Below are 14764 nucleotides of genomic sequence, written 5' to 3' on the forward strand. Positions count from 1 at the left end.
ATTTCTCATTAAGGCTTAAGCTTAGATTGTATATTGCATTATGAACAGTATATAACTATATTTGTATTTAAATAGAGAGAGATACATTTTTTTATTTTATCAGCGCTGTTGGAACAAAACTTACAGCAATGGCATGGTGTGTAATATGCTTAATATAATATTGTTCTCATATTTGCTTTTGATGTTAGTAATGCTCTAGTATTAGTTTTGTATAACAGTTCATCTATATCTATATATATATATTACTAATAAATGGAACCACATGCTCTTATATAATAATATATGTATATAGATGTATTTATTACATACAAAAACATAACTTTTTCTAATATGATATATAATTTAAAATATACATCAATATTAACTAAATAAATATGAATACTATTAATATTGCAGTACATTTGTGTAATAGTAGACGTACACAGATGTAATTATTACAGATATAAAAACAAACTAATATAACTCATATACAGATTTCAGACGAGCATCCAAACACAGGTACATCAGCGAGCGTTGGGCATCTAGGTAACTGTTGTGTTGTGGCCCGTCATGGTTGCCGTGGTTGCCATAGCGCCCTCAGGTTTATTTAGCTTAGTAATCATGTGGGACTGAGAGCACCTGCAGCGTGCAGCTCTCCTCTGTCCGAGCTCCCAGCTCTATTGTCGGCAGGGCTGCGCGTGGGGCCTCTATTGTAATTCCACACGCCGCCACAGCGCATCACATGATCTGCTGATTACGTCACCTGCAGGATCACACGTGCATGAGTCATCCAGGTGTGCAGGTGTGTGCGGAGGCCAAGTCCGGAGTTTGTTAATGATTTCAGGGAGAAATGAATCATCGTTTGAACTTTCACTGTAACCCCACGTGCTGATAACACTTTAACAGCGCCCCCTAGCTGTGATGCATAATAATTGACATCTACACAATCCGAGAGATTTGAGGAGCCTTATCTTTTAAATGTAAGCCCTCTTCATCTTCACAGCTCAGGAGATAAAGGGTTTCGTTTGTTAACAGCTGGTTTGACATTTGCATCCAGGATTTCTTGGTATTTTGTAGAATCCATTCCTCCCTCATCCTGTGCAATACTGCTAATGCCACTGGCAGCAACACAACCCCAAAGCATGATACATTCACCCCCATGCTTCACAGTTGGCGAGGTGTTCTTTTCATGAAGAGCAGTTTCTCTTTCCTCCTGATTGTGGCTGGAGTGATATTTGGACTTCATTGTTCCACAGCACGGACTTCTAAAAACGTCCTTGTTTCTCTGGAGGATCTGTAGCATACTGCAGACTTTGAGCGTTTTGGATTAAAACGTTGAGGAATTTGATTCAGCTAACAGTTCCTGATTACCACTGGTCACATGCCTCAGGCCTGATTTGCTAATCTGAATAATCTCTAAAAAATCTGAGCTTTTGCAATGCTTAGGGTGCCCAAACTTTTGCCCTTTTTGCCCTGATAATTTAGATTTTTTTAGGATGGTTTAAGATTTGCTAAAATATTGTGTAAATTGTGTAGAAACTGGAAAAATGTAGGAATATTAAATATGTATGGTATGGTTTGTCAGTTTAAAAAATAAAAGTAAATGGACGGTTTGTTGGTCCAGATACTTCATATTACACATATGCTGGGTTTTTACAAACATGCAGCATAAGAAATAGTATTTACTTGTATCTCCTCTTTTTTCTCTTTCCCAGATCAGCATCTTGGACTCTAAGCGAGGGATGAATGTGGGGATTTTCCTGAAACAGTTTAAGAAGTAAGTGAATTGAAAATGTTAAAAAGAAAGAAACGTTTTTATGCAACACATTCAGCTGATCTGGCACATTAAATTACACACTATCTTCTAATAAGTCTTTCCTGCCCTTAAGAGAGTCATAAGATAAGGGTAAATCTTTTATATTTGCTGCAAAAACATTTAACAGTCTTTTACAAACCAGGCTTTACAGTCTGTCAATAACTGTCTTCCATCCATACAGCGCCTCACATTATTCCACTAGTTTGCTTCAGTAATACTAATATAAAACTATTTATATCATTCATGATCAGTTATTGAGCCCTCAGATAGTTTTATATTAAATCAGGAGAATTTAATAACTAGCTAGTTATCACGCTAATTATACATATTATTATTAAAAGGTAAAGGTGCACGTATTTGTCACTGTACAGCGAAATGTGTCCTCTGCATTTAACCCATCTGTGGTAGTGAACGCACACACACACACACACACACACACACACACACACTAGTGCACTAGGGGCAGTGAGTACACACACACACACCCAGAGCGGTGGGCAGCCAACTCCAGCGCCCGGAGAGCAGAGAGGGTAAAGGGTCTTGCTCAAGGGCCCAACAGTGGCAGCTTGCCGAGCCCGGGAATCGAACCCACAACCCTGTTATCAATAGTCCAGAGCGCTATTAATTAACTAGTTACTTATGCAAGCAGCCATTTAAATCATTACCATATGACTGTTAGCTGGTTAACGAGCGTGTTAGTTAACGACCTGGTTACCTAACATTAATTAAACAGTTATTAGATAGATAAATACTTTATTGATCCCGAAGGATTTTTAGCAGCCAGTAGCAATTACACAATACAGCACAGTAACACAATACAATAATTACAGTAATTACAATAATAATAATAATAAATGGAATCAATGGCAGCAAAAATGATGTTGATGTTAGCGGGCTAGCTGGCAAGCTAGTTATGCTAACTGGTTATCAGCACAAACGGCTCATCTGAGGTGATCACATGGTACGTTCTCTGCACTTTGATTGGTGGTTTGATAAAGCTGTGTATAAAAGAAGGATCTGGACATGAAAGCATCAGCCCATCATTCAGGAGCAGAGGTCCTCCAGCATCTGCAAGCCTGCCTGGTTTCTCTGGGCTGATTGTCTGAATGACTGAAACAGACGGAGTTCTGTTTACCCCACAGGTCCAACGACACCATAGTGGAGGATATACGGCTTGGCAGCAGTAAGCAGTACGGAGCCGAGCCTCTTAAAGAGCTGCTGAAACTTCTCCCAGAAGCAGAGGAGGTGAGACGCCCACTCCCACAGTGTGCTTCATGAAGCCAGTCCATCTACAGCAGTGACTTCAGTACTGCAGAGCCACACTTATCATTGTTGAGATCTCAGCTTTTATTATCATTTTATAAATGTATTTAAATTTGATAGAAACGTGGTAGAATTTTTTAGGGTATAAATATTGACTATATTAACTAATCCCAGATGATTCTGTGGGGCTGTAGAGGAACTGAAGGTCCACATGTATCTTGTGTTTTAGTTTAGATCGTATAACCTTGTGGGATAAATGATAAATTATCATAATACAGGTTTTTTTTGTAGCCGGTTCTTGTGGACCCGTGTGTAGCAGGTGTTAAGGGAATGGTGAAGCTGTAGGGTAGGACGGGTCGCTGATCTCTGAATGTCTGAGTTTGGGTTTGTCATTTTCTGTAGATAAAGAAACTGAGAGACTTTAAAGGAGACCCTGCAAAGCTGACCCTGGTGGACTCCTTCATGTTCCTGCTGATCCAGGTTCCTCGGTAAGAGATGCCTTTCAGCACAATGTAAACTGCATATGGAGAGGGCTGGACCATACAGCACAGATATCCTATCACCATACTGAAATCCTCACTAATGCCAGACTGTAGAAACTCTGAATGCCAGCAGCTGCTCAGTGTCCTTAGTGCTGACGATGTCCACGGTACGCTCAGAGTCACAATAACAATAAGCAGCACTACACATCACACAGGCTGGGTTCAGAAAGCCCATGTTAGAGTTCTTAAGACACACCTTTGTGAAACAGGACGTTCTCTGGCCTCTTTCTCGTGCTCAGGTTTGGCTTTAGAAGATCTTTTAAAGACCAGTGTTTTCATTTCCCTTTAATTTATGTAGTTTTAATTCCACTATTAGTTACACAAAAACAGAAGATGGACTGGTGTCTGCAAACTTTTGGACAGATATATGTTTGTGGTTGTTTTTGCAGCTTAGTTTCCATATCTGGAGTTTCTGAACTGTGGGCCGAAACTTTTAAACTTGTAAAAAGCACTAAAAAGTGTGTGTGCGTGTGTGTGTGTGTGCATGTGTGTGTGTGTGTGTGTGTGTCCCCTACAGCTTTGACGTGCGGATCGAGGCCATGGTCGTGCAGGAGGAGTTTGCTCCGTCGTGTGCGGTCATGAGTCGAGAGATTAACATCGTACGCCTGGCCACTGATGGTAAGAGCAAGGACACACTGTCATCTCTCTCACACTCACACTCACACACACACACTCTCACACTCACACACACACTCACACTCAGGGTGACCCAGATCTGGCAGTGTAAGCAGATCCGCGGCATAGTGCCGTACCTGAACTGCACCTCAGAGGAACGGAAAGACTGAAGGATAGATTACAGTGCAGGAGATGAGTGGAGGTGAGTGGAGGTGGGTGGAGGTGAGTGGAGGTGAGGGGAGATGAGTGGAGGTGGGTGGAGGTGGGTGGAGGTGGGTGGAGGTGAGGGGAGATGGGTGGAGGTGTGTTGAGGTGAGTGGAGATGGAGAACTTGAGAAGGAAGAAGAAGACGTTATTATAATATTTCTACACAACAACCTTCTTCTCTACCCATCAGCAGGTTTTCAAAAGCCAGGGTCAGAAATGCTATAGCGCCCCCTGGAGTTAATAATCACATGGTTGTGGGTTCGATACTCAGGTCCACTAAGCTGCCACTGTGGGGCTCAGTGAACCCCGGACCAGCTTCACATTTTATTCAACCTTCTGCGTCATTAGAGCGTTATTATCTAATGCTAATTATGCTAATGCTAATGATTTTACAGCATATTTATACACAACATCAGTTGTTTAAATTCAATAAAAAATGAACAGAAAATCTTAATAAAAACAGTATTAACTTCAAATGAACTGCATCAACCAAAAAAGCCTTAACCTGAAGTACGTTTAAGCGCACGTTATCTAAATGATCTATGATGTGTTTACGGCTCCGATCTCCATTCCTCCGATCTCAGCACCTTCGAGGCTTGGCCAGAGGAGCTCAGCACAGGGCTCAGTTCTGAGGGTTTCTGCTGAGTCACTCTGCTGTGCGGCCCGGTGTCAGAAACCCGCGGCCCGTGACCTTTTCCCTGCGCTGCAGAACCAAAGTATCAGGAACTCTAAAATGAAGGAGCCGACAGGAGTCATTTTGTTGCTGCAGGAGTTTACTGGGCGGAACCTGTTTGGCCTGGTGGGCGTTTCTCACTGTGCGGGTCGACACCGACCGTAAATAAGACCAATCACATAGTGCTGAAACGGGTCAGTAGGAAGAGATGATTTCTGGGGTGTTGTGGCCGGCAGTCGGGGCAGCAGTGTGGTCCTCTTCAGAAGAAAGACCAGCTTCTGAACCGATCCAGAACATTTACTGTCCGATTCTTCCATGTGGAGTGTTTTGTGTGACAGGGTGGTGTTATGAATAATCTCTAATATGAAAAATGCAAAGGAAGTTCTGAATGATCATCTGCTTCACAGTGACCGAACGCCGCATGAGTCTGGATCAGTGTATTTCATTAACTGCCCAGTTTTAATAAACGCGAAAAATTGAGGATTTTCCATAATCATCATCCAACTAATCCCCTCCCAGCAGTTTAATCCCACACCTCATTTAACCCAAATAAATAAAGTCTGTTGTACATAAAACTGGATTATTCCCACATATAACTCATTTAAACAGGATCTTTGAGTCAACTCGCATTTATAATTGAGTTTAGTCTGTTGCCGTTGGCAACTGGATAGTGATTGGTCCACGTAAGCTTAAAAACATAAAAATAACAATTTATAATAAATCATGCATAACTAATCACAACAGTAATAATAATAATAATTAAATACATAAAAAATAATAATGATCAGATTTTTCTCGTGTTGATGTTCATTAAGAATGAAGGTTATTTGAGCCAGCTGTGGTACCCACATACCCTAACCCAGTACGAGCTCTCAGTGTAGTGTAGTGTGTGTGTGTGTGTGTGTGTGTGTGTGTGTGTGTGTGTGTGTGTACTGTGATTCTACTCACTGATTGATTCCTATTGACCCGCTGACAGAGCTAATGACATGTGAGGAACTCCACGCCATCCTTCACCTGGTGCTCCAAGCTGGAAACATCATGAACGCAGTAAGGAGAGACTCCCTCACTTCCCTCACTTCTCTCCTCCCCACTTCCTCCTCTCATCTGCCATCTCACATTCTCTTCTCTCTGCCCTTCTCCTCCCATCTGTCCGTCTTCCCGTCTTTCCATGCTCCGCACTCTTCCTCATTCTTCTCCTCCTAATGCGTCTCTGCGGAGGAGGGCGGCATTAATGGCTAAGGAGGGCTAATGGGTTTTAAAGCCCTGACGAGACGCTGACAGGTGTGCGATTTCTGCAGGGCGGTTATGCGGGCAACGCCGTGGGCTTCAAGCTGTCCTCGCTGCTCTCCCTGGCGGACACCAAGGCCAACAAGCCCGGCATGAACCTGCTGCACTTCGTGGCGCTGGTGAGTGGAAATAAACATCAGCCGAGTTTCATCACACAAACGACTTCCCTCTTCTCCATAATGAGAATCTGACCGCTCTTTATACTGTATCAGAATAAAGAATTTCATGATGACCGATAGAAATGACTGGAATTCATTCATATTCATTTGTAAGCTGTGAAATAATTGAAATATTTCAGAATAACATTTATAGGGTTTAAAGGATATAAAAGAAAAAGCCTGTAAGGGCTCTGGTTGTTCCAGCAGACAAAGGCGCCCCCACTATGATCCGAATCCTGGCTCATGCTGCCTGCCATCGGCAGCCGGAGTCAGAGAGAGCACAATTGGCCGTGCTCTCTCTCCGGGTGGGTAGATGGCGCTCTCTCTCTCTTCACATTGCTTCAGTGTGATGCTGGCTGGTGCAGATGTCTGTTATGGATACCTAGTGATGCTGGAAAGGTACCCAGCACTTTCCTCCGAGTGCTTTGGCTGCCCGGTGGCGTTGCATCGTCAGCAGAGGGAAAAGAGGCAGTGGCTGGTTGCACATGCATCAGTCCTCAGCCTCCCAGTGTCGGGAGCAATGCATGTAATGGAGGAGAGTACTAACAAGGGGGTTGGATAATTAGGAAGGAAAACTGGGTAAAAAGAAAATTAATCAAATAAATTAATAAGACCGATAAATGATTTTGCAGCCATTTTGATCTCATAATGTAGCTTCATGTAATGCACACAAACATTAATTACTCATAAGTTTGACAGAAATTTATAAATAAGAGTTTTAAAGATGAAATGTTCCGCAATCTAATGTAGAAAGAAAAACATATGAATTCATTTAATAGCATGTAGCCATAAAACCAGTTTATTTATAGTGAAATATTATTGTTTATATATTAGTTCTGTGTTTTATCCAGGTAATTAAAGGTTTGCTTCATGTAGACTTGACTGTACAGGCCCAGCAGGGGCGAGGAGCCGGGCTGGAGTCTAATCTAATATCTCCAGCATCTGTCAGTGGAAAAACCACATTCAGTCTTAAAACACATAAACAAGGATGAGATCTGGGCTGAAATTAGACATATTAGATGTTTAGACTGTAGTTAAGATCATTTCTCTTGCTAAGACTTCATCTTCTGTACTGATGTCTCATTCCATACTGATGTTTGATGTCATGTGTTCCTCCCGAACAGGAAGCCCAGAAGAAGGATGAGAATCTTCTGAAGTTCCCAGAGAAGCTAACACACGTTCAAAGTGCAGTCAGGTACCAGTGTTCCCAAGCACCCCGGCTTCATGATAATGAGCAGGGAGCTTTCAGATTCCTCCTGAGCCTCTCAGAGAAATGCAGTGTCACTGTAACCCCACACCGTCCGCTCACTCGTCAGGCCTTTCCGCACTGTCACGTTATTTCCCTCCCTGTGGAAACGCTAACACTAGCTTGAGATTCCCACTTGTACACGGTGTGTTCCTACTGTAAACGCTAACACACACACCCTGCTCTCCCTTATTGTTTCCTTTACTGCTCCCTCCCTCCCTCCTCCATCCCTCGGCCCCTCTGCCTTTCTTCTGCACCGTATTTCTGCAGGATCTCAGTGGAAAGCATAGAGGCAGAGTTCTCCTCTCTCTACGTGAGAACGAGGTCTCTGGAGGAGAAGATTCAGAGCGATGCTGACCTGCTCGTGCAGCTGGATCCCTTTCTGCAGGTCAGGTTCCTGCACTGGTTTCTCAGACAGATGCTGTAACCTCTCCAAGTAGATCAGGTTCCCGTAGGCATGTTTCCCCAGCATGTCTGCATGTTCCTATTTCTCTTTCTAAGGTTCATCAGTAAGAAACACTTGGCTGGTTCGGACCATGCCTTCAGCTAATGATTATCTGAGAGGAGACTGTGAGGTGGGGGGGCAGGAATGAGAGATGGCAGGGTGAAAAGGGAGGTGACGGGGTGATGGGAGGTTGCACAGACTTGTCGTAGACACATGAACAACGTAGAGATGGAATATATAGGACGATAGATTTGTGACAATGTAGTTATTTCATAACTCCACTAAAAGTGATTGCCAGGTATCTGCAGTTCTACCTTTAGCCAGTAGGGGAGGCTATCATTCAAACCATAGGGATCTGAGCTCTGCTTTTGTCGTTTTTCACTTTTCTCCATAATGTGAATCTGGCAGTTGTTCTTTTGTAATTTCATGTGGATTAGACCAATAGAAATGCCCCAAAAGGACTCTCAATGATGATGTATTTCATTGACTTCCATTGAAAGTCAAAAAGGTTTTTACCTTCTACTGTGAAATTGCCATTTTTGAGACACTCCACTAATCCTAGGCAGAAATTATACACTCATGTTGTAATATGTCCCTCGTTTTTCACCCTAGTTTGATTAAATACACCATTTGTGAATCATTTTATTAACAAAAAGCAGTTTTCCTCATGCCTCATACGGACTACTCCTCCTGTCTTCCCATTAGAATTCGACTCGGACTCTGCAGGATCTGAAACGCCGCAGGCTGGACCTGCGCAAGGAGGGCAATGCCCTTATTGATTTCTTCTGTGAAGACAAAGAAACTTTCAAACTCGACGAGTGCTTCAGGATCTTCCAAGACTTCTGTCTCAAGTTCAAGAAAGCTGTGAAGGTACGAACATGCTGATTCTACTGAAGGACAGAATATAGGCCGACCTGAGGCCCTGATGCTGAATTATGTGCAGTGATAGATCAGCTCTGTATCTGTTTCATTAGAACATGGCTTCCTCCTCCATCTACTGCCAGGCTTTCGAGAATGCACTGTCCGGAGATATAGCACCACCTGCTGGACAGAAGTTCCACTTCACTGTGTTTCATGTAGTGCTCCTGAAACTGAACTGAATCAAGTGAATGTTTCTTCTTCACCCCGTCTCTGTCTTTTAGGATAACCTGGAGAGGGATCTGAAAGAGGCTGCCAGACAGCGGCGCCTACGCGAGCTGGAAGAAAGGCGCTTTGCCTGGGCCGCCGCCAGCGGGGGGCAAGGCAACAACGGAGGTTTCGGTCGCAGCAGCAGCGAGAATGATGTGGACATCCTCACCAAAGAGGGTCTGCTGGACTTCCTGTTACAGCCCCGACCTCAAAGTCCCCACAGCCCCCTGGGACGGTCTGCAAGTGCCCGCCGGTACCGCCACGCAACCGCTGATCGCAACCTCCGCAGCTACCTGGAGCTGTTTTCCGGGTCTCCCGCGGCCGAGAGCGCCAAATTCAGCAGCCTTCCGCGCTCAGGTCGCCCTCATCAGAGAAGGACTATGCCCTGGTTGGCCTCGCAGGACGACAACAGAGAGCTGGGAGCTCAGAACCAGCTCTATCACGAGAAGCTGGCAACTTCTCCGAAGGCAGAGACTGAGCCCATTAGCCCCCTGGCTAGATACTCGATGTCAGGCTATGCTGTGGACAATGATGCCTACAATAATAATACTTATATGTCTATTTCTGAAGGCATAATTCCTCCTCGGCTGAGCCACCCTAGGAATGTGTTTCAGAAGTCACAGGGTCAAGCTGTCGGACAAATGACTGTTAACGTGGAAAGACACACACTGGTGCCTGGGCTTCAGCCCTTTGAGTTGACAAATCCTAACAACAACAACAGCGGTTACATGCCTCTGGACAACCAGGGGGATATTTTCGTGACTGACCTGGAGGAAAGAGAACTTCCTAAATCCCTTGTTCTGGATACCCCTCCGTCCAGTAAGAGTTCTGAGGAGGCACCAAGACTGGGTGTAGCCCATGATAGCAAAATTACATCTCCTCAGAGAGAGGAAGAAGAAGACACCAGCACTGTCTCCTCAACGACATGCGACACACCCCTGCCTCTCGACCCCTCATTGTCCAACAAGAAATGCATCCCTTACATTCTGGACTGCACTGAAACAGACTGCTCAGTCATGTTAGACTGCTCAGAGCTGGAGAGTTCGTCCATCTTTAAAGATGGGTCCCGTCTCGACGTGAAAGCACAGGACAACATCCGAAGTCTTCTTCGAGATCCTAGTTCCCTCTCCTCCAATTTTGAGTCTTTGTCCACCAATGACCCATCTGTGTCCACATCAACTGATGAGCCCATTGGAGGGAAGGCAGTCGAAGAGCGCCCAGAGTCGGTCACTCCCTCCGTGACCACTGACGACGCAGATACTGACAGCTGTGACACGGCAGAAGGTCGGAAGGTGGGTGAGAAGGCGGTGCAGACGTGCAGCTCCAAACTAGCCCACTCGAAAGCAAAGGCTCAGTCCAAATCTGCGGTCACTCGAATTGGCCGACCTGCGAGAACCCTGACAGCAACCGAGACCCAGAACTTGCGCAAAGTGGTGCCCATCACCAAGCTGAGTCGGTCCATCAGCAACGCTAAGAGACTGGAGAAGTCTTTAGGGCATGAGGCAGCAGAGGCAAGGCGTCCTCTGCGCGACCAGAGCACGCCTGCGAGAAGGACCGAAAGACAGGGTAGACCTGCCCGCCATTCAAGCCTTCCTCCAGAGCAGGCCAAGCCACAAAGAGGAATGACCCCAATCGCTGTAGGCTCTCGTTGGGCAAGAGACCCCACTCCACACAAGCCTTCTTTCAAGAAACCGAATGCCAAGCCAATCCGCAACATCCCCAAACCTCCGCCTGAGGAGAAGATGTGCCGCTCTACGATGAGAGCCCTGGCGCAAGCTCAGGCTCAGGCTCAAGCCCAAGCAGTTTCTGAAGGTAGTGTTTCTCAAGCACCAACTCACGCCTCAAAAGTCCAGCCGGCCCTGCCAAGCTTTGCTCGCAACACTGTGGCTTCCTCCTCCAGAACCAAAAAAGACTTGCCCATACAGCCAGTTCCAGGAACTCCATCGAAGAGCTCCACCTTATCCAGAAGCAGTTCCCAGAAGGCACCCTCTGGTGGTAAAGCAGAATCCGTATGCAGCGGACACTCTGCTAAAGGCGAGGAGAAACCATCCGGGTCTTTAAGGAGGGTCCAGAGCGTCCGAGCACCCAGTCGAAACACTCAGCGCAGTGATACGCCCCCTCCACAGACTGTTCGGGAGCCGTCCCGCAAGGGCAGCAGCTTCTCTGAGAAATCCTTTCCGATCTCTGGGAGAACCCTGAAGCCCATGTGGAAGTAGAACCCGTAGAAAAGAGGTCAAGAAGAAAGAGAGTGCAATCTTCCCACAGTTAACTTTCAGTTTACTCCATGTAAGCCTCTTGTATCGTTTGAATGTATCTGAAGCCTTTTACATGTAGCTGAAATTCTACGTACTCAGCTGGTGGTCCGAGAAGATACTAGCTGCTGTCAACATTTGACAACACATTTTATTAGTAGCACTTCATCCATATGAGGATGTTTTTGATGGCCTTTTCTGACGCTTCCCACCATTCATCGTCCAGCGTTACCCCTTCATCCTCACACCTGCCGATTGAGCATTAGATGTTTTTTAAACCTGGATCTATGATGAACCCTTCCACCAGATTTGTTATGTCTAACTAGAGTCTTTCTTAGTGAGATGCTGAACTAATCGAGATGCCTAGTTTTTTAGATCTCGCATCCCATACAACGTGTACATGAACGCTGTATAGCATTTCACAGATTCACCCAAATGTCAAGATGTTTCCTGAGCATGACGACGAAACACGTTTCTATCAGTAGATATATGACAATGCCTATGAATGTTGTCCATGTACACTCTAGTGTTGCTGATGCAATCAAAATGAAGGAGTTTAATGTTATGGTTTCAGTTGTGTCTTCAGAACTCTTTTGGACGTGTCCAATAGCTGCTTTAAGAATATGGTTTGAACTTGCCTTTTAATTCAGGGTCTGAGCTGCTGTACGAGCTGTTTTGCTGCTGTAACTGTTGTGTTTGTGTGTCTCTGTGAATATACTGCTAAATTCGTCTTTGCAAAGCCATACTTTTAGTCAGGAGTGGCAAAACCTGGTGCTGGAGGGCTGGCCGGGAGGTGGACGAACTCAGCTCAGATTCAGCAAAGTAATGAGTGCGTATGAAGGTCAGACTTCAGTAGTGCTCACAGTGAAAGATTACTCAGTGACTGTAGAAAACATGGGCAGCACAGTGTGTCTTAAAAGTGAAGTAACCACAGGTCTAGCGCCTCTGCTGGCTTGTTGCAGTATGATGTGTAGCTCCACCCATCCCCATATTTTTCAATGACAAAACAGCCTTTCCACCTCCAGTGTCTAATTCCAACTGCTAGTCTTCCCTGTGCTAATATTGGCCCTTTTTTTTTTTCCTCCCAAAATCAGAAGTTCTTTTATCCGAGTGGCTGGTTTGATCCCAGATCATGCTGCTCGCCATCAACAGCCAGAGTCGGGGTGAGCACAGTCAGCCTTGCTCTCTCAGGGTTGGGTTGATGGTTGATGGCACTTCCTCCCCACATCACTCCTAGTGTGATGTTGGTCAGCACAGCCGTCTGTTAGCTGCTGTATGGGAGCTGGGGAGCCGAGCTTTCCTGGATACCCAGCGATGCTGCGGCGTCAGTTGGAAAAGAGGCGTGGCTGACTTCACTTGATGTGTGCTAGTCTTCACCCTCCTAGTGTTGAGGACATAGCTAGTGATTGGGGAGTTCACTTGAACGGGGATTGGGTTATTGGCCTTCAATCCTAAGTGTAGCCCCACCTTCTTACGATAGAGCAGTAAAGTAAGGATTACATTTTTTTTCATTTCCAATTTTACTCCATTTTTGAAAAAAAATTTTATCCTTACTCTACTGCTCTATCGTGAGAAGGCGGGGCTACACTTACGATTGAAGTGATTGACAGACAGACGGTGTTGTCTGGAAGAGAGCGCTCGTCTGCAGCAGGACCTGCATGGCGTCCTCTCTGGTCAGTACATGGAGGAGCTCTAGAGCTGTAGAGGAACTTACATGAGCTGCACTTTTACTGGTGGAGCACTGTTCCACTCACCGGACAGACTGGGGGTCCAGGGGGAAATCCGCTCTGCCTCTGCACTGGAAGCTCAATGAAGACGGTCTGAGACACTGAGGCTTGGTCTGGGAGAGGGGGGCGGGTCTATTAAATGAGTAGGGGAGTTTGGCTCCGCCTCTGGTCTCTACTATGCAGACTCTGGTTGCAGATTTGACAACATGGTGGACAGTCCTGGCCTCATTTCTATAGAACAGAAGGGAACAGAACCACAGTGTCCAGGTTTTTCTACAGTCACTGGTGTACCGGATATATTGGTTATCATATTAAGAAAATCATACAGTACAGTCTGACAAAATATCTATAAATATGTGCTTATGCATCCCAGTAACGGGTTCCCTCAGAAGAATGGGTCATTTTCTCAAAGCTGAAATATTTTTGATTTTAGAATAAAATTGGGATTATAGTAGAACCGAATGGCCTAGCAGCATCTGTCATTTCTACCTCTGGGATCACATTTCGTCACCTCTGATTCCTGTGTTTCAGTGGCTCACAAGCGAATCATGGGCTTTCTCCACAGTTCTGCTGCAGAACCTCAGTCATACAATGCCGTTTCACCCTCAGTCGGAAAGTCTCGTGTATTTAAGTCTGTGTGCAGAGCGGTCCTGAGCGGTTGACATGCTTTAGAAGACGTCCATGGCGACATGGAGAAGAGCGGCACAATGGAATCGTTTTCCAGCTCTAGTTAGCTTGCCTCGCTAAAGTAGGCTACTGTAGACGATGGATCCAAAAAACCCTCCTATTATTTGTGTTAATTTTGGTCCAGTTGAATATTTTGGGAGATTCTGCGTCACTGTGTTTTCCTTCGTACTGTTCCTGCTTGCCTTTTCTATTTTGAATGTTGTCTGATTTTGTTTCCTGCTGTAATTGTGTAATTACAATCAATATGAGCTAATCAATTAAAACAATAGAGTCCAGAGCCTGTGCACATGTTTGCTTCCTTTTTGAGGTTTCGTTCAGAGAAATATACAAGACATGGTAAGCACATACGCTAAATGGACAAAAGTATTGGGACATCTGCTGATTTGCTGTTCCTCTGTCCACTTCTGTGTAAGTAATGCAGGAGAAGCACGGGCAGAGGAACCAGGAGGAACCTGCGTCACTTCAGCCAGACGACTGTGACAGACAGGACGTCTTACCCTTTTCATCAGGACTGTCCTCAGCAGCCTGAGAAGGAGGAGTGACGCTTTATCCTGCCCCCCTTTACAGCCCTTGATCTTAGAGCAGCTTTCTCCCTCCTGGTCCCCAAATTTACCAAATAAGACTCAGCCACACTGACCTCAGATCAGCAGAACTAGGAGCACCTTCCACCTTACAGAGCTTTCACACAAACAGTCAGCCTCACGCTGGCGACCCCTTCAGTGGCTGAGCTCGTCGGTGG

At 45.4% G+C, this 14764-nt stretch overlaps 1 protein-coding gene across 2 annotated transcripts in view; it reads left to right on the forward strand.

Annotated features, from left to right (window-relative positions):
* The window catches only part of fhdc1 (FH2 domain containing 1), a 40527-nt gene extending 26225 nt beyond the window's left edge, over positions 1 to 14302 (forward strand). For both annotated transcript variants that reach the window (XM_072670413.1, XM_072670414.1), the window contains exons 3-12: positions 1695 to 1756; positions 2938 to 3040; positions 3461 to 3546; positions 4118 to 4218; positions 6072 to 6142; positions 6394 to 6501; positions 7665 to 7735; positions 8057 to 8174; positions 8937 to 9101; positions 9374 to 14302. In XM_072670413.1, the coding sequence (XP_072526514.1) occupies positions 1695 to 1756; positions 2938 to 3040; positions 3461 to 3546; positions 4118 to 4218; positions 6072 to 6142; positions 6394 to 6501; positions 7665 to 7735; positions 8057 to 8174; positions 8937 to 9101; positions 9374 to 11575 (3087 nt within the window). In that variant the 3' untranslated portion in view covers positions 11576 to 14302. The remainder of the gene's footprint in view (positions 1 to 1694; positions 1757 to 2937; positions 3041 to 3460; positions 3547 to 4117; positions 4219 to 6071; positions 6143 to 6393; positions 6502 to 7664; positions 7736 to 8056; positions 8175 to 8936; positions 9102 to 9373) is intronic.
* The last annotated feature ends 462 nt before the right edge of the window (positions 14303 to 14764 follow it).

This window comes from Salminus brasiliensis, chromosome 24 (assembly GCF_030463535.1).
Source record: "Salminus brasiliensis chromosome 24, fSalBra1.hap2, whole genome shotgun sequence".
NCBI lineage: Eukaryota > Metazoa > Chordata > Actinopteri > Characiformes > Bryconidae > Salminus > Salminus brasiliensis.